The sequence below is a fragment of the Vanessa atalanta genome, chromosome 24, assembly GCF_905147765.1.
Source record: "Vanessa atalanta chromosome 24, ilVanAtal1.2, whole genome shotgun sequence".
NCBI classification, from domain to species: domain Eukaryota; kingdom Metazoa; phylum Arthropoda; class Insecta; order Lepidoptera; family Nymphalidae; genus Vanessa; species Vanessa atalanta.
Genome location: NC_061894.1, coordinates 5,652,427 through 5,678,951, shown reverse-complemented (window position 1 = coordinate 5,678,951; position 26,525 = coordinate 5,652,427). Strand labels below are relative to the sequence as shown.

Sequence of the window (26,525 nt, the reverse complement as noted above, 5' to 3'; positions counted from 1 at the left end):
CGGCGTCAAGGGAATCAGCGAGTCCCACATACCACTTCCACTTGGGAGAAACGCGTAACGCATTTTTCCAGCGAGATAAAAAAGGGGTCTGGTTCCAAGACCTCAGAATTTGCGGCCTACCATAACCATTAAACAACCGAGATATTCAAAAAATTTATATCCATCCATGTGAATATACATTAAATCAATGAGAATATAAGGTCACATACAAAATATTTTTATTTGATTACTTTTCAATATTTTAAGTCGTCGTTTAAAGTAAAACATTTCTTACTGTATAAATTAATTATGTATATATTTGTTAAAACAGGTTATTCACAAACAGGATGATGAAATACCAGACTTAATTCTTATCAACTATTCCTCGTGACTTCGCATGGCGTACATATAGATACAGTCTACATGTATGTACGAGCAGTTCGAGTCATTCTGTGACGTATAAGAACGGTTAAAAGGTCAAACATTATGAAACAGCGAGTTTCTACTAGCGTCGTAATACCGAGCTTTGTTCCCGCAGATACAATGCTTTTTCCTGGAACAAGATATTCTCTGATATTACCCCGGAAACATTTTCACATTATGTCCACTTCATTTATTATTACAATTATAATAAAAATATACTTTGTTCATTTTTAAATCTAAATATTTCAAGAACATTTTTTAATTGACTTACTTGGTGGTAGGGCTTTGTGCAAGCCCGTCTGGGTAGGTACCACCCACTCTTCAGATATTCTACCGCTAAACAGCAGTACTCAGTATTGTTGGGTTCCGGTTTGAAGGTGAGTGAGCCAGTGTAACTACAGGCACAAGGGACGTAACATCTTAGTTCCCAAGGTTGGTGGCGCATTGGTGATGTAAGGTATGGTTAATATTTCTTACAACGCCATTGTCTATGGGCGGTGGTGACCACTTACCATCAAGTGGCCCATTTGCTCGTCCGCCTACTGATATCATTAAACAAAATTTAAAACACTAGGTGCTACTCCTTCGCTGGGCAATAAATAAACCTGAAAAGGAGGGAAGGTTCAACGGTATTCTTAAAATTAATAGTCTGTTCTAATCATGTACGAACTATTCGTCGTCGATTGAGTAAATATAGTCTCATAATTTCACAGGTTTCTCAGTTCGGAATTACGAGAACAATTATTTTTCATTAATTATTATTTTCATTATACCTATTATGTGTAACATGGGTTTGTTACACATATAAATCGTGTATGTTATTAATAGGAACATATTAATTATTGAAAAGGAGGAAAATCTCATTGTCTTCGAGTATTATATTTGAGAGTATATGACAAAGGACTATGTAATAATAATTACTATATTGTTTAATGAGTAGTATAAATAAGACAATATTTTAATAATTATCTCAATACAGTTGTAAATTAATAATAGTTGTACAAATAACATACGTCTTGAAAATGGCGTAAGATTACAGTAATTGCTGGGTTTCTAGCCGGTTATTCTTGATATAATCCACATTTCAAGCTTAACTGATGTAGTATACTCTTAAATGACGATATTAAAGTTGTAAGGGCATACTTAAATACGTATGAAGTTACTGCCGTAAATATTTTTGTGTATTAAGTCGATATAACGCAAATTTATATGTGAACATTACGTGTAAGTGCCTTTTGTTAAGACTACAATGAAAATAAATAACATAATATATACATACATTTACATTACGGAAGTAAATGGGTATATAGAAATTTATACGTTTACGGCGCGTGCAATTTCGAACAGTATAAGTGACACGTGGCGTCATATGAGACGGTATTGCGTCAATATCATTCGAACATTACACATTTCGTTGCACCGAAATATGTATAATAAAAAAATTTTAACGATAAAAGTATATAATGATATCGAAAACAAAATTATTGTAAATATTATAATAGGTACGAAACGCGTGACGCGTGAGCTCAAAGTAAATAAAAAATTCATAGAATACGAACACAATACCATCTATTGAACGCGCGCAAGATGAATCGTTTTATGTGAACGATCATATTATAGAACTTATTGTTCTATAAAGAAGACCATATATGTAATAATACATGTCAATACAATGCTTGTGAACATGTTTTCGTATCTAAATCAATAGCATCTGGTAACAATTTAATATTAGGTATAGTTACTATGTGAATTCGATGGAATTATGTATCAGTGGATACAAGGCGTAGGTCTCAAAGATATCGTATTTAAGTCTATGTTTTCCCATTCATTTTTGTTTAAAATTCATCTAAAGAAATCTTGAAAAAACGACCAGAAAATAAGTCAGAAGAATTCGCGATCTTTACTTGGTGGTACTTGGTATTGGTGGTGGACTCTGTGCGGGCCAGTCTGGGTAGATACTCTATTATATTGTTGTAACAAACAGCAATACTATACATATATACACTATTCCAACCATATGAGGAAAAAAGCCAAATAAACAACATTTGACAACAAACTGACGCGACATCATTGGTTGAGAGCTTGATTAATCTGAGATATTCACTACGGATTTGCGATAAAATGGCGTTTTGAACGTCGTCGAAGGAGTTATCGGAATTTTGGACGTAAAATTAAAGTGGAAATAAGTGGTTAAGTACAATAGATATATCAGTCATATACTCTTAGTAGTGCACAATAAAGGTGAGTTATTAGCAAATCGCATGAAATACGTAAATCTAAGGTTTGTGTATCTTTTTTTCTACTTCCATTAGAATAGGCTATAGGTATTTTTGTGTTCCGGTTTGATGATTAAGAAAGTGTAAGAATGATTGAGGACATAACCTTTTAGTTCCCAAGGTTAGGGCGCATTGGTTAATATGCCTATGAGCGGTGGTGCTTCACTACAATGGCAAACTAAAGTATTTATCATCATATTATTCTTTCTATCTTTTATTTTATACCTATACTAATATTATAAATTTTCGAAAAAAATCGAAATTACATTGTTTTTCTGTTCTCTTCGACGCCCACGACACGGAACCGAATTTGATTTAGTTTGGTATGAAGCAAGCTTGAAATCCAAGGAAGGACAGGACATTTTATGCCTATCACCTGACAATTAGGTAATAAAACGCGAACGAAGTTGCGTCCGATAATTAGTATTTATATGTAAATAGTATTATGTATTTTGCAACAACTATTTTAAGCTATCTGCCTAATTTTTGGTTTCGTTTTTAATTGTAACTTTATACAGTTCGGATAAACGCGAATTCGATACTTCACAAATGTATATATAATATACGTTCGATAATTTATTATGCAAATGCAATGTGTCATTCGTTTGAATATATTAAATTAATTATTAATTGAGTTGATATGTATAAACTTAAACTTACACATAAATAACGTACAAGTCCTAACCAAGCAGTCAAGTCGAACATCAAATTTTTACAAGATTTTATTTACAACTAAATTTAGAAGCAGATATCTTCAACCGAGCTTGAGAGCTAAAATTTTGTTTCACACGTTCAGTTTGGATGACAATGCCTGGTTAACTGTGTGACGTCATTCTAAATCCTGCATGGCGGAATACCCAAGATGGCGGATATATTTTTTAAATTCATTTCTATAATATAGGTATCAAATGAAAGGCTTACTTAAAATAAGTCAAAAAGTGACGTCATTGTAAACCAATACACCGGACGGAGTAAGTTTTTAGTGCTTGCCTATAATATGGGTATCAAATGAAATGACTTATTGAGAATACGAATACGATTTTAATTACTAAAAAAAAAATAAAAAAAAAACTCTTTATTTAAATGCGCTAAAAATAAAATCTCAAAATTTACTTTTAATTTTTCCTCAGTCACCCTGTCGGAAGTAGACACGATAAAGTAAAGTATGTTAAGATATTTTTTCGCACCAGCCGTGTCTCTAACAACTTACATCGTTTCATTTATAAAATTCTGTAAACAAACGGCTATACTCTATTCTGATGCGTGTGTCCTTTAAATGTTATTGATTAAATTGCTACATTCAATAGCATATCACATTCTGTCATTTCACAAACGTGTTCTGCGGTGAGTTTCGGGTTTGTTTTTACATAACAGCTATACATTGGTCGTATAAATAATTACATTAACTTGAGATGAATATTTCACGTCCCTTCATGAATTTACCGTTGGGTAATTTATATACAATGACTTTTTTTTTTTTATTTAATGTCTGTATATTTTAGCCTTTGCAATATATTATTATTGGTAATATTATAATTTACATTAATATTTTTATTAATTACCTTATATTTCGAAACAAACAAAAAAAAAAACAAATTTTATTAATATTAAAAGTCGAATAACCGTGCTAGTTTAAATAACAGTATGTATCGGTAACGATCACGTGAAAATAAACATAGGAGATACTAATGTCGTATTAAGCTAAATATTGACTTTTCATGATAAGTAATGCAAACTTTTCGAGGTTATTAAAGATTATGATAAAATTCGAACTATGACAGTTGGTTGGAAAAAGTTTAACATAAAAAAAAAAACGGTTGTTCTTCAAATTGTTGACCAACGGTTTTTCCGGTTTTAAATATTAGGCGAAACGTTTCGGAAAAAAATGTCTAGATTGCCGGTTATAGATATACAAACAAGTATCGTATTCTCTTTGGAAATATAATAAAAAATTATGCGTACTTTCTTTCTCCCACTTAAGCTACTTGTGAGTTTTCCGAAGTAAAACAGCGCATTCGAGAGAAAACTTATAGGTCTTTACTATTTGTTAGAACTAAAACTAACTCTCAAGTTTGTAGTTAACAACACAAACTTAAGATAAGATTAAGGACCATAATTCATTCATTCATTAAGCATTGGTTTAAAAAAAAAAAACCGAAATTTCATTGCTTTAAGTATCGTAGTTATTCTGCAACCAACTTTTAGTATATACTGTTAGACATTACAAGTGAACAATATAACAATTTATTGAATACGAGCTAAGCTGTCGGCAGATGTTCTCCTGCCTAACCGTATGTTGTCTATAAAACCATCTTCGAAACGCGCTTAATTTTCTAGTTTTAGTTTCATGTATATATAGTGCAGTTTTTTTTTAACTATGCAATACAAACAAAGGGTCCTGATTTATTAAAATATATTCTAAATGATTTTATTTTAGTTTCTGGGTCCAGTACCATACCATATACCATATAGCCAGTACATATTATGACACTTACGTCAGACTACATAAATCACTGTCCATATAATATAACTGTATAAATAATATCAGTAACAGTTTTGTAACGTAATTGGTTGTAAAAAATAATTCAAAATTAATATTATTTAAATTTTATCTATATTATCTAACTATATTATAGATCATGTAAGTTTTATTAATTAATACGTGTAATTACACGTGCTAATCAGATACGAGTATTAGTATGATTATTTTATTGATTTTTAGTCTACAAATTTATGTGTCGTAGCTCTAAACCGGTAACCATAAACGTCATGCAATCTGTCAAATTGTACTGTTGTGTTAAACAGTATGAAATGATTGAAATGGGTTTGATTAAAACGGAGATGAAACCGCCGGGCAGCGCTAATATAGTGCAATACTAAAACCAACACAACTTTCACAATATATTTTAATACGTTTGCGGTGATTATTGTATACGACCGCAATGATATCATCATGTTATCAATTTTAACAAGTATATATTTATTGGCAATAATAACACCAATAAAAGTTAAAAATATATTATAAACTTCTAATAATTGCGCTTGGCATCGACTTCAAAAAGTTTTGATACATTTACAACATTTTAATAAAAAAAAACCCCAATGGAGTTATTTTTCACGGTTAATAGTGCATTATCCATGATTTTTTAAATCAGTTATTTTTAATATACTTTTAAAATATTATGCTTTTTAAATTTAGTAATTTATAATGACATTCGCGCGCGGGCGCTTGCTATAGTGAGACGCGCGTATTGTTTAATTGTAAACCGGTTTTAAATTGATCCGCTCGATTGTATTGAAGCGTTATCGCCTAGTTATGTTGTTAACAAATGGCTAGCATCGCGAATGAAGATGAGCCATTGAGCGAAAACGAAATTGTGGAGTGTTTGATGGAAGATTATAGTGGGATAATGAGGGATAGTGAAAATGTGAGAATATGCGACATGGAAGAATTAAGAGATACGATATCAGAAAGTGAAAATAATATAATAAGACCCAATAAAAGAGATAGACGTACAGATCAGGATGAGTTATGGTTAACTGTTACAAGACGTGGAAAAGTGGCTCGTACGAATGATTCGAATAGAATTTCGAATTACAACTTTGAAATTAGTATTACGTCAGTAGAAAAATTACCTAAGCAGTTTAAATTGGCTAAAATTTTGAAATCAGAAAATATTAAAGACATTACGAGGGTCAAATATATAAATGCGTTTAAAGTAGTAGTACAGTTTAATAATGAAATCAGTGCGGATAAATTATTAGAGTCAACTTTTTTTAAACAAAACGGATATAAATGCCAAAAAACATTTGAAATTACACAATCTTTTGGAGTCATCAAAGACATTGATTTAGAAATTACCGAGGAGGAAATATTAGACAGTTTAAAATGCGATATGGAGATAACAGGAGTTAAAAGGTTGAAGCATAGAAATAAAGCTACGGGTCAATGGGAACCATCTGAGGCCGTGCGAATATGTTTTAAAGGAACTTCATTACCATCAAAAGTTTATATCTTTGATACAGTTACTAATGTCAGCCCATACCTTTACCCAGTTACACAGTGTTCTAGATGTTGGAGATATGGACACACAATCAAAATGTGTCCATCAAATAAATGTATTTGTCCTAAGTGTGGTGGTTCTCATGCTAATTGTGACACGATAGATTTTAAGTGCAATAACTGCCATGGTAAACATATGACATTGGCTCGTATATGCCCGATTTATATTAAAGAGAAACGTATTCGAGAGATCATGGCAGAATTCAACTGTACCTACAAAAGAGCTTTAACTATATATGTCCCTCCAGAGCCAAGATATAATATAGATAGAATCAATAATTCTCAACCTCCTATGACATATAGAAATGACGATAATAATTCACATAAAAATCAAGACAGCGTTGAGCCATGTTTTAAACAGACTGAAGAGACGTATGCTCAAGTATTAAAGAATACTTCTAATAAAGAGAAACGCCAAGACAAGAAATGTATAAAGAAGACTAGAAAAGAAAAGAAAACGAATTCGGGAAATAATTTAGAAGGAAAATTTGATACAATTCATGAACCAGAACCAGAAAGTGATTACGAGACCAATTATACAAATAACACAGAAATAAATAACACTAGTTTTGAACAGAAGATTACTTGGCAATTAATTTTTAAACAACTCAGAGAAATATTGTGGGATAAACAATTAACCTTAGACAAAAAAATAGAAGCATGCCTTAAAATAATACTTCATTCAGTATGTTCCTTTGTGAGACATTATTTAATAGAATTGCCTTTCTTTGCTTATATTAAACCATGGATAGTAGCAGACACGAACACATAACAATTAATATTGTCCAATGGAATTGCCAAAGTTTGACAAATAAATTAACATCTTTTGAACACCTGTTATCAATAGAATAAGTTCATATTGCTGCATTAACTGAAACATGGTTAAACGAAGATTCTAATGTGAGGATTAGCGGTTATAATATTTTCCGTAAGGATAGGAGCGATGGTTATGGTGGTGTGGCTATATTGACTAAAAATTCTATTACAGCTCAAGTACAAGATACAAGAAGCAACAACAGTGACATTGAAGTCTTACATATTAAGGTATTTAACTGCGAACTAATAGAAAATATAGTTTCAATATATTGCCCTTCCTCTGTTAGAACATGCCAACAAGATTGGGATTTTCTTTTCTCACTATTTACTAGAAAAACGCTTTTACTTGGAGATTTGAATGGGCATCACACTACCTGGTCAAATAGAAATGACGCTAGAGGCAACCAAATATTTGCATCCTTGTTAAGTCTTAACTTTATTACCCTAAATGACAACAGCCCAACTCGTATCCAATTAGTAAATGGAAGACTTCGTCAGTCCTCCCCGGATATCTCGATAGTCACTTCTGATGTTGCAGTAAAGTATGATTGGGCCACTTTAAATGAAACGTTAGGAAGTGATCACATAATTATTAAAATATCAACCAGTTCTGTATTGCAGCCGTCTTTTATAAAAAAGAGAAATTTTAAAAAGGCTGACTGGAATTCATATAGCAAGATTCTTGAAGATAGATTCGCAAATTTTGTATTGCCCGACAGTTTTCAAGATGCTTATGACTGTTTTGTTAAGGAAATTAACAAAGCAGCAGATAAATATATACCCTTTATAAAAATTTGTCAGAACCCCGGTGTGGTATTCGTTCCGAAATATTATTGGAATATCAACCTATCAAAAGCAGTAGCTGAACGTCGATTAGCCTTAGGAAACTTTAGACGTAATCCCACACCAAATAATTTGACTGTCCTCCAAGAAAAAGTAAGTGAAGCTCAAAGAATCAGTCGGCATGCTAAAAGTGAAGGATGGCATAAATTTTGTTCATCAATAGACCATGTTACTACTACACATGAGATGTGGTGGAAGATGAAATGGGTGAAAGGGTACAAAAGTCCGAAAGGATATGTAAATAAGAAACAAGCGTATGAACTTTTATGTAGTATCAGTCCTGATTATGTTATGCCTGAACAACCTTTATTTACAACTTGTAATGTAAAACTGGAATCACCTATTTTATTGCATGAAATTGAAAAATGTACAAAATCTTCTGACACAGCCCCAGGATGTGATAACATATCGTTTTCCATGATTAAAAATTTGCCTCTTAATGGTAAACGTATTTTAAACTTTCTTTATAATCAAATTTTGACGTATAGTTATATTCCAAATCAATGGCGTTATATTCGTATACACCCGATTGCGAAACCTGGTCGCGATTCTTCATGTTTATCTTCACTTAGACCAATTGCATTAATCTCATGCTTATGCAAAATATTTCACATGATTATCAATAAGCGTTTAGAGTGGTATCTAGAAAAAAACGATATGTTTTCACCGTTCATGGTTGGTTTTAGAAAGTATCGATCTTGCATTGACAGTTTAAGCTACTTGGTTTCAAAGATTCAAATAGGTTTTACCAAAGGTCAAGTTACATTAGGGTGTTTTATTGATATAAATAATGCGTATAATAATGTCAATATTAACAGTTTATTATTACTTTTAGATAAAATAGGAATAGGGTCTCGGCTATGTACATATTTGTGGAATTTTTTAAAAGAAAGAAGATTAATTACACTTACTGATAATCTCACGAATAGCAGATTTACTGGATGTGGTTTAGCTCAAGGAGATCCACTTTCTCCACTTTTATTTAATGTCGCTACTATTAATATTTGTAAGAGTTTTAACAATGAAATATGTATATCTCAGTACGCAGATGATTTTGTCATTTTTGTTACATGTAAAGACGTTAGCAAAGCTGTGTCAGATTTACAACTGGCACTAAATGTTATCACTAAATTACTACTAGATATAGGTTTAGAAGTATCACCACTCAAGAGTAAAGTATGTATGTTCACTAGAAAGCCTAAATCGGTAAGAAATTATACTGATCTCAAAATTGATGGTATTAATTTAGAATTAGTAGATAATGTTCAATACTTGGGACTGTGGCTGGATCGTGGCTTAAGATGGGGTAAACATGTTAATAACGCTAGCAACAAAGTTATGAAATTTCTGAACATCTTCAAAGTATTATCAGGACCCGGTTGGGGTATACACCCCAAACACCTTAGACGCCTGTACATATCTATTATTCGAAGCAGACTAGATTACGCAAGTTTCCTCTACGATAATAGCTGTAAGTCACATTTATATAAGCTTGACAAAATTCAAAACCAGTCTATGCGTGTTATAGGTGGATTTGTAAAGTCAACTCCTATACATGTAATGGAATCTGAACTCTGCTTACAACCTTTATTTATTCGAAGACAATTCTTGGCTGCAAAATATATGCTTAAAGTCAAATCTCTTCAGTGCAACAAAATAAATAAAGTATTAAAAGATCTAGTTATTCTTCTCAACAATAACTACTGGAGACATAAGAAAAAACCACTACTTGCAGTTACTTATGAAAAATTTAAAGATATCTCACCTAGCAGTATTAATCAATTAGAAATGTTTTCTTTTGATAATTGGATTACGAATATAGATTTTTCAAATAATATTAAATTTATAAATGAAATTTCTAAACCAAAACGTAACTATAACTCTTCAGAAATAAATTCGATATGCTCCCAAACCTTGAATAAATATAAAACTTATTACCGAATTTTTACAGATGGATCTAAAGAAAAAGATGGATCAGGGGCTGCTTTTTATGACGATAATTTAGGATATGGTTTTAAATTCAAAATTAAAAATGAGTTATCTATTATGCATGTGGAACTTTTCGCTATAGCTGAAGCATTATCGTACATAGAGACTATAGATCATGATAAAATTGTAATCTTTACAGACTCGAAAACATCTCTTCAACACTTGGCTCGGTGTACCTCGACTTTTCGAGGCATCCCGATAGCCTATATTATACTGAAACTACTATTGCACTTTACATCTAAGGTAGTTATATTACAGTGGATACCGTCACATGTAGGTATAGGCGGTAATGAAAAAGCGGATAGTTTGGCAAGAGAAGCGTGTAATGATGGCATTGAAGTAGATTTACATCCTTCTTGTTCAGATTACACATACATTATTAAAAAATCTTGCTGTGACTTGTGGAAGGAATACTTTGATGAAAGATCCAAAGAGAAAGGTATTTGGTATAAAACGATCCAGCCTCAGCCCCCTAAGTCATCTTGGATTGATAACAGTCGGTTTGATAGATCAGACTTAACTATCATGATGCGTCTTCGTTCCGGACATATTCCGTTGAATAAGTTCGCATACTTAATGAGAAAAGTTAATTCCCCGAATTGTACATCTTGCAACGTGGTAGAAGATGCCTTCCATATTATAATGGAATGTGCCCGGAACGAGGACTATAGACAAAATATGTCATTTGTATCACAATTAAAATCTTGTGTGGGATACCTTAATAGCATTTTAGCTGATCCCAGTACAGAGAAAGCTTCTCAATTAATAAAATTAGTTAAGATCGGCCTTAATAATAGAAAGGATAGCGTAATATTATAAGTAGTACTAACTAATTTAACTTTAATTACTCTATTGTTCATTTTACAGAGTGGCATATTCGTTTTAACGAAAAAACTCTTTAAATAAAGAAAAAAAAAAAAAATTTATAATTAACGTGCAGGTAATAATAAAAAATCATTGCGTGCAGGATTATTTTTGCATTATTTAGATGAATACTTTAGATTTACTGATACTTTTGACTTTTTTTTATAGCCTATTTAATAACAAACATAAACCTAAAAAAATATGCAAGGAAAATAATAACCTAAACTAAATTAAATAAAGCTTATTACTAATAAACGGCTAATTAATATAATTAAATTAAAAAAAAAATACGCTATCCGCAAGATTATCCTGTCCTGTGGTATTATGTCTAGCATTTAGGACACTTGCTTTATTGCCTATCTGAACCGCAAGCCTCAGTCTTTGAGTTAGCTTGAGGATTACTAGAAGAGTGGACCAGTTTCTTAGAAAGTATTCATATTTATTTTATTATTAAGCTTATAACTTCAGTTTATATTTTTTACATGTATGTGTTGTTCTTAGTAAAAAAACATTAAATCCATCATATCATCGTAAAAGTAAAAAAAAAAACAGTTTGTTTTTGAGTAAAATGTGAAAAAAAAAGTTTATTTATATATTACATTATAAAGTGTCGCACTACAAAAGAACTAAAACAAGCCAACTTTATTATCTTGGTGTGCGTCATAGCTACGCTTGACACTCGCCAAACGTCATACTGCTTAACTATAGTGATACTCGTTGAACATAATACAATTGAAAGCTGAAAATATTTGAAGTCAGCAAACTGAAAATACCCACACAATCATTATCATTATTAGTTATGTGTTGAGGAAAACTATAACTAACTACGTGCTCGGTCGGATTTCCCGTTGGCATTTCTGGATGATTCAACTTTTCTGAATTAAGTTTGGGTAACTTGGTTTGCCGGTGCCTTTTAGTACTCATGGGGCGCGACAATAAAACCGCCTGAATACTGACTATATACACAACGTTACTTGTAAGTATCTAATCTAAAAAATGACTCACTTTCTGTACAAACTCTCGTCCCCTATATGACTCCATTATAAGTTAATTAATTTTGAAAATGGTATTTTTTATAACCTGAATCCTAAGTCAAGGCTATTTATGACAGTTTCCAATTCGTAAAGCTGCTTCATATTAAATGTTCTAAATTAATGAGTGTTCTGTTATTTGATCATGACCAAGATTTGAATTTTGAAATTTTAAGATAATATGTTGATTGATAAATAGTAAATAATAGGGTTGACTTACTAAAGCACGGGCTAATAAATAAATTCTGTTAAATAGTATACATTTTTTTATCAACCTTATCGATTTTTTTTTGTTGAATATCGTGCATTAGTCGTGATAATTTTACACGAGAAGTTAAAAAAAAATCTACAGGTACATTCAACTTTGACAGTTGATACTATAAGTAGGTATTTAAAACGGGATATTTACCATGTTTATTATTTTTATTTGATGGAGCTCGATATTTCGACATTATCTACGAATGTCTTGTTCACGAGATTCGTAGATTCATTCGTACATTCGAATAAAAATAAAAAAACATGGTAAATATCCCGTTTCAAATACTTATAGTAATAAAGATAACCATGTCAATTTAAAATTGACAGTTGATAATTTCAAAAAACTAATTTAATTTAAAAAAATCGGTTGTTAAAAAAAAAAAAAACATTAATAAATAAAACATATTTTTTTTTTTTTTTTTTATGTCATAAGGTGGCAAACGAGCAGGAGGCTCACCTGATGGAAAGTGACTACCACCGCCCATGGACATCTGCAACACTCGGGGGCTTGCAGGTGCGTTGCCGGCCTTTCAGGAAAGAGTACGCTCTTTTCTTGAAGGTTCCCAAGTCGTATCGGTTCGGAAAAACCGCCGGCGAAAGCTGGTTCCACAGAGTGGTTGTGCGAGGCAGAAAATGTCTTAAAAATCGCGCTGTTGTGGATTTTCGGACATCTAGGTGGTGCGGGTGATATTTGGAATTTTGACGAGATGTCCGAAGGTGAAATTCAGCAGCCGGGATTAATTCGAACAATTCCTCGGAACATTCCCCGTGATAAATTCTGTAGAAGATGCAGAGCGATCCAACATCTCTACGCAAAGCCAAAGGATCAAGCAGATCGGAAAGGGCTTGATCGTCGATAATTCGAGCCGCTCTACGTTGGATACGGTCAAATGGAAGGAGCTGGTACTGGGGAGCACCCGCCCAGAGGTGAGAGCAGTATTCCATGTGAGGCCGAATTTGCGCCTTGTATAGTCTTAGACGATGGGCCGACGTGAAATACTGTCTTGCCTTGCTGAGCACACCAAGCTTTTTTGATGCCAATTTTTCTTTGCCTTCCAATTGACCGCGGAACTGAACGAGACTCGAAACATCAACGCCAAGTATTCCGATACTAGCTGTAGCGGCTAACGGAATGTTCTCGAATCGTGGAGATACGACAAATGGTGTTTTTTTAGCAGTTAACGCGCAAACTTGCGTCTTTTTGGGGTTGAAGTGAACTAGGTTTAGCCGACCCCAGTTCGAGACTTTGTTTAACGAAGACTCGATTTCAGATACAAGTTTGTTCCGGTTTTCTTCGACGTTTTCCCGAGAAATATTAGCACGGCCGGTGTATGAGGTGTCTACGGTGCTGTCGTCTGCATAGCAATGAATGTTACTGATTTGCAACAAGTCATTGATATGCAGAAGAAACAGAGTGGGTGATAGAACACAGCCTTGTGGAACACCAGCATTGACGAATTTTAAGTCAGAGCATGCACCGTCGACAACGACCTTGATGCTCCGATCTGCCAAAAAACTGGTAATCCAATTGCATAATTTCCCGGGAAGCCCATAGGAAGGAAGCTTCGAAAGAAGCGCTTTGTGCCACACGCGATCGAAGGCCTTCGCTATGTCCAGACTGGCTGCTAATGCCTCCCCTTTGCTCTCAACTGCTTCCGCCCATCTATGAGTAAGGTAAACTAGAAGATCACCGGCTGAGCGACCCCGACGGAAACCGTACTGGCGGTCGCTAATCAGCTGGTACTCCTCTAGGTACCGCAGGAGCTGGCAGTTTATAATGGACTCCATTACCTTGGAGAACAAGGAGGTGATGGCTATAGGCCTATAATTGGACGGGTCTGAGCGGTTGCCCTTTTTAGGGATCGGATGCACCAAAGCAGTCTTCCAGGAGTTCGGGACGACGCCGAATGCATAGGATTGCCGGAAAAGACGCGTTAAGACCGGCGCCAACTCGGGAGCACAAGTCCGTAGCACGATTGGAGGGATGCCATCGGGTCCACTCGACTTATGAATATCCAAGGAAAGAAGTGCTTTACGAACTGCACTTTGCCGAAATTTAACCTCCGGCATCGTGGTATCACACCGCGGGATTGTTGGTGGTGACTTTCCTCGGTCATCCAGAGTCGAGTTCGCTGCGAAGAGAGAGCCTAAAAGATCAGCCTTCTCCTTCGCTGTATGGGCCAATGACTCACCGTCCTTGTGCAGAGATGGTAAGGAAGGCTGACAGAAATTCCCTAAGACAGCCTTGGCGAGAGACCAGAACGCACGTGTTCCTGAAGGGAGGCGCACCAGTCTCTCGCCAATTCTGCCAATGTACTCCGTCTTCGCCTTAGCAATCACGTTTTTGAAGGACCTAGAGGCAGAGTTATATTCCTTTCTGATTGCGCTGGTATTTACATCACGAGACGCTGATGCGTTAGCCCAGTCTTGGTAGCGTTCCCATTTTCTGCGTGAAGCCGTTTTGCAGAAACGACCAAACCAGGGCTGGGACTTGCCACCGATGGGGACCGCAGAATACGGAATGAATAGTTCCATACCCTGAAGTACCACATCGGCAACAGAGTCAGCAACAACACTCGGATCATCCGGCGAGAAACAAACCTGCCCCCATGGGTAGGATGCAAAGAAGGACCGCATCCCATCCCAATCTGCTGACCTGTAGTGCCACACTCGGCGGCAGCCCACGAAACGAGGTCGTGAGTAACGCGCAACCGGCACTGTACTTCGGACGAGACAGTGGTCCGACGAGCCCAGAGGGGGTTCGACGATAACCTGGTAGCCATCCGGATGGGAAGTCAGCAGAAGGTCCAACAGGGAAGGTGTATGATCCTCCACGTCTGGTATTCGCGTTGGCGAGGGGACTAGTTGTGTCAAATCATATGCTAAAGCGAAGTCGAGAACAGATCTACCCGCATGATCGGTAGTGCGCGATCCAAGCCATTCGGCATGGTGGGCATTAAAATCGCCAAGAATAACGATCTCTGCGGATGGGATCTGCTGCAGTACGGAATCTGTAGCCATTTGGACGTGCTCAACCAGTCGGTCGGTTTCGGCATTACCGCTATGGGACCTATAAAGGCAAGCGTAGATTCGCGGATGGTCGTCACAATCTACACGCAGCCAGATAATTGATAGGTCCTGTCCTTCAAGGCTGCCGAGGCGTCGAGAGCAGATATTATCTCTGACGTAAACGCACACCCCAGCTCGTGGTACAAAGGAATGTTCCAATTTATACCCGGGGTAGGAAAGAAAAGTCGTATCGGCAGGAGAAGATATCTGAGTCTCGGTAAGAAAGAGCAAGGCCGGCTTCGCCGTCTCAAGGTGAAAGTGGACGGCGTTCAAGTTCGAGTTGAGTCCCCTTATGTTGCAGAAGTCCACAGTGAGGGTGGTAGGGGTTGCCTTATGATGCCTGCTCCGCTTGCCCCGAACAGTGGCGAGCGCAAAATTGCCCCCCCCAGAATTCGGAGGGCAGCCTGGGCATCCCTGCTCAGGTGGTGTATGTCCTGAGCATGGATGCCCAGAGAGGGATTCTCCACCGCAGTCGCTGATGGTACCCTCCTGGGGTATTACTCAACACAAGATTGTATAGATGATTAAAAAGCGTGGAGCTACGTGTTGACTTTCAGGCAGGATATAATACATCAATTTGATTGTATTTATTTAACTGACATAACTTTGTACGCGAAATGTTATAAAAAAGCAACTACTGAATTTCTTGTGGATTTTTCTCGGTAGTATTTACATTCCGAACTGATGGTAGCTTTACATTTCATACAAATCTGAAAATGACGATTCAAAAGCGCTTGTAAAAGCATACTTGAAAAACATTCTTTGATTTTTGGAACAATGTAAAAATAAAACATTTTATGATTTTTATCTCATTCTCAATACTCATTATTTACTACGAGCTAATATCCCGCCATACGTTGCATTGCATTTTTTTTTTAGTAATAACTTTAATTACGCAAACATCTCAAACAAACTCAACATAAACGTGGCAATAGCGAGCGTATGAATTTTTAGTACTTATCTAATTTCCATCAGAACAGGACAAATATCTTTTTTAATTTTAAGCACTAAAATTTACTTGTAAATACGCAACATTCCTAATAATAAATAATTCTTTTTATTTATTATTTATTACTTGGAATGCTGACGATTTGCAAATGAATTTTCCTTTTAAAATCTTATACCTATTTTGTATAATACATATGCGTAGTAATTATAAATTATTATAAAATTTCCTAATCATTTAAGGGCTGCACCCAATCACCAGTTAATCTATGACTTGACAGTATATTTTCGTGGGTGTACCTTAGTACTGTACGACAGTACTCCCTATACTTTGTAATGGTATACCAATTTTAAAAGAAGTATTAAAAATAAAGTGGTCTGCAAATGTCCCACTGGTGTAGTTGTTTTGGTCGCATTTTGAGCAGGTCTGGCGTTTATTCCAACTATGCCGCTCCAGTGCGTGTTGGATTCACATGTGGCACACACATGCAATTTCATCACATATTACCGCACAAGCACGTATTGAATTATAAACACAAATTTAAACCATTACAATTATTGAAAGTCCAGTGTTATCCGGATTTCGAGCTGAAGTTGTGTTCAATATGTTCTAAATGGGACATTAATATTTTAAAACCAAATACACCAAGACTAAAAGGGGCACGTCTGTTCATCTGGATTAATAAAATAAATAAATACCTATATAAGTATTTAAATGTATAGTTTCAATGTATACAAGGTTTTAAAACGGTATCTAACTGAGTTTTATTTCAAACGCAAGTTATTTCAAGGTTAAATACATTAAGTCATTTTAAAACTATTTATCTGTAACTATTCGAAATGCCTAATTTGCGTGTCTGCACATTTATCGTAGATAATATCGTAGGAAATTGTTATTAATATATCCAATTAATTAAAAAACGTTGTAATTTTCTGTGTTATTACATCAATATTTATTATATGTTTGTATATTTGTATATACATATATTAGATGGTATATTAGTGTTGTAAGTAACGTCTATGCCGTGCCCTTAATACGTATAAATAGTAAAGTAACAGTCATTAAGTGTCTTTTAAAATCTCGGAGTATATTCCACCAAGCAGCACCAGTAATTGGTCACCAGTGGCAGACTTTCACCCGACACATGCCAGTTTCATTCACCATCGATCCGTGGATTAAAAAAGCTAAGTAAGCACATTAAAATTTAATGGCGCTTCTCTTTGCACCCATAATCGTTGAGATTCACATATTTTAACCACTGTGCCATTTTGGCTCGGTATATGGAATATTAATAAATAATCAAGACTATAGAGGCTTAGTGTGATTATAATACAAAAAAACAACTTAGTTCCTGTAAAATTTATATGAATTATTGTAAAAAAATTATATAAATCTTTATATAAAATCAAAATCAATAAGTATATAAACTGTTTTGTGAACCTACGATGCAGTTGATAATATCAACGGCGGCCATTGATTTTTAATTACCTACTTGAATAATTAATATACTCAGTACAGAAGTTTTTGATACATTCATAGTGAAGGGTCTCCCGCGAAACTTCGAGTTTATTCAAAATATTTTTTTGAATTTAGAAACCTATGACAGATTTGTTTTGATTTCATTTCCTTCTAAAGTTTACAGTAAAAAGTAATCAAAACTAGTCGCTCATCTTCATTTGGCACCAAAACGATGAAACCTCTTTTAAATTACTTTTTCAATATTAAATAGGTAGTATACATTAGTTTAGTTTATATTGGAGTTTGTCGAAAGCAATTTAGTTTCATTTTGTTTACGTTTTTAATTATTTTCTAACCGACCAGTAACTTTTTTGAAAAGAAATTCTTTGTTAATTCGTAACAATTTAGTAAAACGCTATCAAGAATCCTCTTTAATTTACTGCGCATCTACGACTGGAAAATGAGACCATTATCAATTTCTTATATGCAGCTATCGCCCCACAATCCCTGGGACGTCTGGGTAGGAGTCCACTCATTACTTTGTACTCCCAAACAGCAATACTTAGTATTCCGGATTGAAGAGTGAGTAAGCCAGTGTAACTACAGGCACAAGGGACATAACATCTTTAATTCAGTTCCCAAGGTTGGTTCCGCGCTGTAGATATAGCGAATGATTTTAATGCTAATGTCTAGCGGGCGGTGATAACCACTTACCAACGCCGTCCACCTAACTACACTATAAAAAATACCCATAACATAAAAAAACTCACAGCCAAATAAATATTTCAATAATATAGAAAGAAAATTTGTTTTACTCCGCAATTAAAATCTGATAAATAATATACTTACAGGCTATTGGTAAGGAGATAATACACAAATAAATTCCAAACATACTGATATTTTTTATTAAAAGTCGCCGTTATCAGGTACAATACACAAATTCTACATCAATTCTACATTCGATCCGCATGTGATATTATGCATATTTTAATAGAATACGTACAATTGTAAACGGTACCAGGGGGTCAATTCTACTTATTAAATCGTTGAAGATACGTTCCCGATTCTATTACAATCTTCGACTATTCTGTATCTAATAGAATACGGTGTTACCATATATCACAAGGTCAAAGCCAAAGCTAATTGTGAATTTAAAAAAAAGTGAATAATTCATTTAAATAATATGAAAAAAAACCGGCAACGATTTACGATAAAGTAACGCTCTGTCAGTAGAATTGTCCCCAGAACTATGAAAATGATATAAGCAATAAAACTATTGTAATCAGAGATGGCTTTGATGAGAGCGATCCAGGCGCTCTGCTCATATGGGCTTAAAAGGTAAGCAATCGAGAGATTAGACAAAAAAACCACTCAGGTGAGCTGAGCTGTTTGCTTCGACTTCAAGGTGTCGGTGTTTTGTCCCTAACCAATATAATTTGTTTGTTCGTAATGAATTTCAAAATAAACAACTTCAAATATTTACAATAAAATGCAATCATAGTTAATGCCAAATAAAAGCGATTTTTAAAAATATATATTTTAAATCTGGAGCTCCTGGATAGCTAGAATAGGAGCTCTTCCTGAAAAGCCTTAGCCATCTGGGTACGGGCTAAACTTGCCTCGTGAGCGTCCGTCAGCTACAAGGTCATTGGTATAACAAGGAAGATATCCAGAATAGCAGAAGCCAGCTCTGATTACAACAAAATATAATATCAAAAGACATAAGACGGTAATTTATCAATGTACCAATTCTATTTAAATAAACATGTAATATGGCCCCAAAAACAAGCGAAATAATTTTAAGGTACTATTTTTTTTATTATACATTTGAGTATTGATCTGTATTCAGGCATATACTGGTTATTTATATAATACTAGCGAGGCTCAGAAATTTTTAAAGTCACAGGATAGTTTTAAGCGCGCGTACACGCGTACGCGTACACAAGTTAACCAAGGGAAAATTTTTTTGCTTATTTTCAAGGTCGATTTAAGTACGACGCTTAAGAAGCAAAGTTTCATCCACTTCTGACCCGTGGCCTTGTATTTTTTTTTAAACCAAGAATTTATAATTTTTTTTTTTTTGTTTAATAATTTTAGTTCATATATTTCTTTTTTAAAGTTTAAATGTCAAATTATTTTTTGATTAACTCGCGCAAACTTACAAACGTTATTGTTAGAGCAAAAGCCGTATTTTAAATTATAACTTTAATTAGATCCATAGCAGATCATAAAATCTGATATATATATTTTTAAATTAGTAAATAAAATTTTCATATTTCTAATATCAATCCATTGTAACTGATAGTTAACGGAATTACCTCTTACTATTGTTTAGGGGGTCAAATAAATGATGACAGAAGAGAAAACACGAGCGCTAAACTAATTTATAAATAATGCCGTTAGCCGTGATTATCGTTATATTATTACCAAGAATTTTATAGTTTGAATTTTCTTTTTAGACACGACGTTTTGCTCTAACATTAGCGAGGTGTCAATTATTTATTATCGATAGTTGTATATATCGGTATTAACAACACTATTACATCAATTTAGCGGAAAGAAAAACAAATGAAATATATTCGTTCGTTGAAATTTATTTCAGTTTTTTTAATAACATGAAGTTTTAAGAACAAAACGTGTCTAGCGATAAAATGTCATTTTACGTAATCATAAATTTATATAATAAACTAATTATACGTATATCAAACGAGTCCTTTTAAAGTATTTTCTTTTTACATTGCGTTATGTTTATATAAAAGGATTAAAAAGGGATTGAGTATGAATCCAATAAGAATCGACTTTCTGAGTGGTTCGATGTATGTATTACGTAACAATAACAATGCAAATATTGTATCTAACTATGACTGTAGTTCGCCCCAAACCCTGTGTTATTAATACATCTCGTTAATAAATTGAATATAATGAATGTTTATTGAAAAATAAGCAATTGGACAAAATAATTGATACAGACTCTATTCTCATATAAAGCATTCCTTTTTACGATAAGACTTTCTATTATTTTATTAAAATCATATGAAAATATACGTTGATATCGTACAAATAATTGTTAAAAATTAATAATTTTTTTTCTAATGTAGCCGTTGCTAGGTCGTAATATTTTTGCTTTTGCTAAAACAATAATTAAAGAAAAATATATCTTTTTCAATATGTAATTATCTCATTACCTTAATCTCAAATGCCAAGAATAAAAGTAATTTAAAATTCGAATTAAAAAGAAACCTTATGACTTATAATAGGCATTATCCGTAACAGTCCACATGTTTTTTTTTTTTAAATTATAATTTCATATCTACAAATAAAAATTTTAGCAATTGTATTTTACACTTACTGAAATTAAATTTTTCATAGTTCTTTCGTTTACAGTTTGCGTAACTTCTAATGAAACGGTCGTACTTTTTAGTTTTTGTTGATTCTGTCACTTTCTACTTTGTCGGTTTCGAAATCTATTAGTAATAATTGTTACAAATATCTACAATATATTCAATGAAATAAGTACATTAGTGTAAGAGCAATCTGTGAAAGTCAACCATCTTTTCCCATTATCCTGTCATCTTTTTAGTATAATGTTTCAAATAATTTATCATGATTGAACATATCCATTCAACAAAATTATATTAAAACAAATCAGATATTCATAAAATGATAACTGGAAACTTAGAATCAAATTTTAGATTACCGCTGATTATATAAGCGATAAGATTTTACGTGCGTTGTCCTCGTTACGGAATTTTAGAGACTTGGAAACTTAGAGCCCAAGGTCAATCAAAAAATAAAAGGAATGCTTATATGTATACATCAACTAAAATCGACCTAATCTAAAAGATTGACCAGCTAGCTTCTGAAAGGCTTATCAAATAGATATTTAATACCCTCATCAACACATTAAATCATCGTTTAATTTCGATTAGGCGTTTGATATAAAATTATCTAATATTACTATGTACTCTGAACTTTAGGAATAGTTCGTATAGCGTCCATTTACGAGTTTGGCAATACTTAGTGTATGTCGCAGGCAACTAGCTTAATTAGCCAGAATTAATCATTTAAATAACAGAAATTAAAATTAAAACGAAACTCTTAGCCATTGGTTAAGCGACGCCGTTCAACTAGCGGCCTAAATCATCTAAATGCCTTCGGCCAATACATCTTCCGTTCATAGAATAGGTTCATTTGCTTGTTTACCCTCATTTGTTTTTTAATTGAGTGATTAAATAACGACTCTATTAACTCTCTAAATCTATGTGACCTAGTCGGTCCTACAGCAGTACCTGTAAAACGCTCAGGAAGATCGAAATTCTTGATAACTAAACTTATTTTCACGAAAGCACTTATTCTATTAATAAAGTGGCTAGGCTGTTAATCAAAGGCTAATTGAACCAGTTGATTGGGACATATAAAGTCAATAGTATTTTTGAAAATAAATAACAGCAATGAATGAAATTCTTTGACTATATATATTTAATTTGTCTTTCAAACATACAACTAAAATTCTTTCAGAAATTAGTTATGACACTTCAATTCATTGAGGGCTAGACAGATTGGACAGGAAAATCCAGTTTATATGTTATGTATGTAAATTATTAGACAGAAGGCGAGTCGCAAGGTTACCAATTTAAAATTACCACAAATGAGTAATATGAGTTGACTGCATACCTTTATGATGTCTACATAAGCTGGCTTTTCACTAATAAATATAATATACATTACAACCTAGATATAAATTACATCACATATGATTGGCATTTCCACTAAGACACTAAGAGATAATATATTTGATCCGTAAAACCAGCAATATATACAATGCTCTGTCAGATAACAAGCAAGATTAATACGGGCATGAAAGGGTGTGTGGGTTCGATAAGCTTAATATAACATAAAACAATAAAATATGTGTTATACATGGACTGGACTATATATTCAAACTTATTTGTATATTATTCTATGTAAAATTAAACTGTGTATTATTACTTTATATTATACATCATAGTGAAAAGTCAGCTTTAAAATTTCAGTATAATATATCTTCAACTATGAAACAAAGACTCAAAATAGTTTAATTATCATATTTTTTACAACATTATGCCTGTATTGTTGTATCGTTGAAGTAAATGCATTATAAAATTTAGTTGGTTAAGGCCTATTTCATATCCTGTGAATTTAGAGCCCAAAGTGAAGTTATGCACAAGGAATAATATGCATGCATACATAGAACCGAAGCAAGTAATCATGGCACAGTAAAAACCTCCAAAAAATAAAAGAATAAAACTTCTTAATATAATCACAACAAAATTAAGTACCTTTGGACACAGCTACATTAGAAAATACAGTCTTTTCTCTCAATACCGTTCATTGAAAAAAAAAAAAAAAAGAATAATCACATGAGAAATTAATACTGTCTTTTATAATAATTTTTTACCATTAAAATATAATTCAACCTTTTTGGTCCCATTTCCAATGTGCACAGATAATTATTTCTTTTAACACTCCTAGTCCAAAGGTACAGAAAAAATAAAATTCAAAAACTTGGATAGTATTAAAAAATATTATTAGAGAGATAAACCCTGTTCACTCATATTTAGAATTGCAGTTGTTTTTTATTTACTTAGTAACATTGGTAATGTAATTTTTGAAAGGCGAATAAATTAACAATGAATACAAGAGTTTGTTTTGTACTTTATATAGAATGTACTTTTGTTTTAAAATAAGCAATGATTACAAATTACAGTTTTATACATATTTGTGATGAGAATGTCGGCCTTTTGTTCTTGATCAATAAAACTTGTACTTACTGCAAAAGCAGGTCAGCGTTACAAAAAATGATTCACTCTTTAAAAATTCAAGTGAGCAGAGTGAGGAATCTTCGCTATTCATTGTTGATAAGCGAATGAATCACAGTGCATACACATACCAGTTACCTTTTTCGCTCATTTATTAATTTAATATGTACATGAAATTTAAACTCAATATGGCAGATCATTATTGGCAATTAACTACCAGAAAATAATTATGCAACAGCTGACAATTATTTTAATCTATAAACATACAAAACTCTAAAACAAGAATAACAAGTATCCACCATTCATTTCAAAATTATAAATAATAATTAAAATCAAAAACTTAATACTAATATAATAATTATAAACATTCAATCAAATTCAGGGTCTCTGAAAATGTACTCATTCAACATACATAATGTAACATAAACTACGTACATCAAATTAAAGCTTTCAATAAGGGAGGGTATGGGGCTCAAAATTTAAGTTTTGGTTTGAGCTCATGGGCGCGGCCGCCCCAGTCCAGTCGATAACTGCGAGTCCGCCACGATATCTCAGGGTTAAGCAGTGCCGCAGCCAGCACAAATGGCGCGCAGCACTCGCTCCACACCCACCCGAGCAGAAACTCAACTTTCGTAATAGGAGGTGAGCCATTTTGCACTGAACGCAACATTAACCAGTCCGATAAGAACCACACTAGCACATGCACTAAGAAGAAGGGTAGAGGCTCCGCACCGAAGAGCTCTCCTGCAGCCCATGCGGCGCCAGCGCCGAGGGGGAGACACTCACTCAGCGGTTCTAGTAGAGCTGTCGTCGGCACCATCGCTATACGTAATCGCGCCCAGCGCTTGAGACGCGCTTGAAGTGCACCCACCGATTTCGCGCCACTATTTTGCTGTGCCGGCAACGATGCTACACGCATACGCCATCCTCGAGATACAACAGCCTTGGCCATAAAATAATCTTCGGCCAAATACTCGCCGAATGCTGCTAGGCCACCGGCTTCCTCCAGTGCGCATCGTCGTACCAGCGACGACATACCAACATGACAATTGATACCGAGAAAGTCGGCGCCGAGATACATACGCGCCTGCGCTGTGCCGAAGTACACCTTCTCGTACACAGCCGCGAAACCGTCGGCATCACAAACAAACGGCAACTGATGTACAATCGCAACATCTTCCTTCATATGCTGGACCATGTCCAGTAATGTGTCCTCTCGCATGCGGATACCAGAATCACTCACTAATATTAACGGATACTTTGCCGCCAAGTACGCCGGCTGCATGTTATTAATTTTAGGGTTCACACCAACACACAATCCGCCTACGAATAATCTTGCATCCACTTGAGGAAACTTCTGCATTAGACTGTTGACGAGCATCACAGCTGGGTCGTGCTCGTTTTCCACACAAAAGAGCAACTCGTAGGTCGGGTAGTCTAACGTAAAATACGTTTCCAGGTTTGAAAACAAGTTAGGATCGACTCCGGTGAGAGGCTTCAGGATAGAAACTCCGAGATATGGTTGTTCCGGTGGCGACCGGTCCACAGTCCGGTGCAATTTCCACTTCGAATATGACAGAGCCATTATATGAATTAACCACAAACAAATCCACGCAATCATAAAAAATATAGCAAAACCATACACTGTGTACACCATAGGCATCATAATTGTAAAACTCTTATGTCGTTCTCACGTTCGGGCCACATAATATCGACTGGTTTCGAGTGTCTAGAACCGTGCGCTATGATGCGATCATAACACTGAAGTAATAAAATACGAAGTGGCAGACAAGGTGCATGCGTACGCGTATGATTCACCATACGTTATCACGACATATTTACTATCTCAATGTTTTTCATAATTTTTCGATAGCCTTTATCACAAATTTATAATGAACCATATAACACAACCAATAGAACCAACCGCCGCCCGTCATTTCTGAAGACTTGGAAAGTCGTTGTCGCATATCAGTGTTGCCATAGTAAAAACATTTCGCATTGAGTATTGAATTTGGATTTGTATAAACATACCAATTTACAACTATTATAATAACAATGCAAGCAAATTTATATATATTGTTATTGTAGTAAATAATTATTTTTATATGGAAATAATACTTACTTGCTCTTAGAATATTAGGGCAAAAATGAAAAGCTGTCGTGTACCATTTTATCTGTTCGCATTTAAATTACCATATAAAATTATTAATTTATTGTTTTAATTTTTGAGCACATAATAAATAGTTATTTATAACGAATTAATATATATTGAAATAATTACTGATCGATACCACCATGTATTTATTAATTGATAAATTATATTTTTTTAATTGATAAATCATCGTTAAATTAATTATTTAATTTAAGTACATTTGAAGTTGCCCATAACCATCCATGATTAATAATAACTATTAATTGTGGCTAAAAATTATATTATATAATATTGAAAAAATCTATACCTTATTACCAACGGATTTAATTTTTTTGGTCGTAGTTTTAAAAAGTACCAGCACCTATACATAATAGGATAATTAAATAAGTTTTTTTAAGCGTTGTCATTTGTCTTGCCTGAGAAAAAAACGTATAATAATAGGATATAAGTCACTTATGTCTATGGTTTTATTTTTGCTTTTCTTGATTTCTTAGCGGGAAAATATGGATTTTTAAAGTCTTAAAAATTATAAACAACTTTATTGAAGTATCATAATTTAA

General features: G+C 33.9%; 1 protein-coding gene across 1 annotated transcript; it reads right to left on the bottom strand.

The window, feature by feature from the left end:
- Nucleotides 1-18,897: 18,897 nt before the first annotated feature.
- LOC125073293 (ceramide glucosyltransferase) lies at nucleotides 18,898-25,742 on the bottom strand. The gene has a single exon (XM_047684063.1). It carries the CDS (start codon nucleotides 25,477-25,479, stop codon nucleotides 24,286-24,288), a length of 1,194 nt encoding a protein of 397 aa, XP_047540019.1. The 5' UTR covers nucleotides 25,480-25,742; the 3' UTR covers nucleotides 18,898-24,285.
- Between the last annotated feature and the right edge of the window lie 783 nt (nucleotides 25,743-26,525).

What these genes read in the sequence shown, in the direction of transcription:
- LOC125073293 (XM_047684063.1), bottom strand. Translation starts at nt 25,479, where the DNA reads ATGATGCCTATGGTGTACACAGTGTATGGTTTTGCTATATTTTTTATG.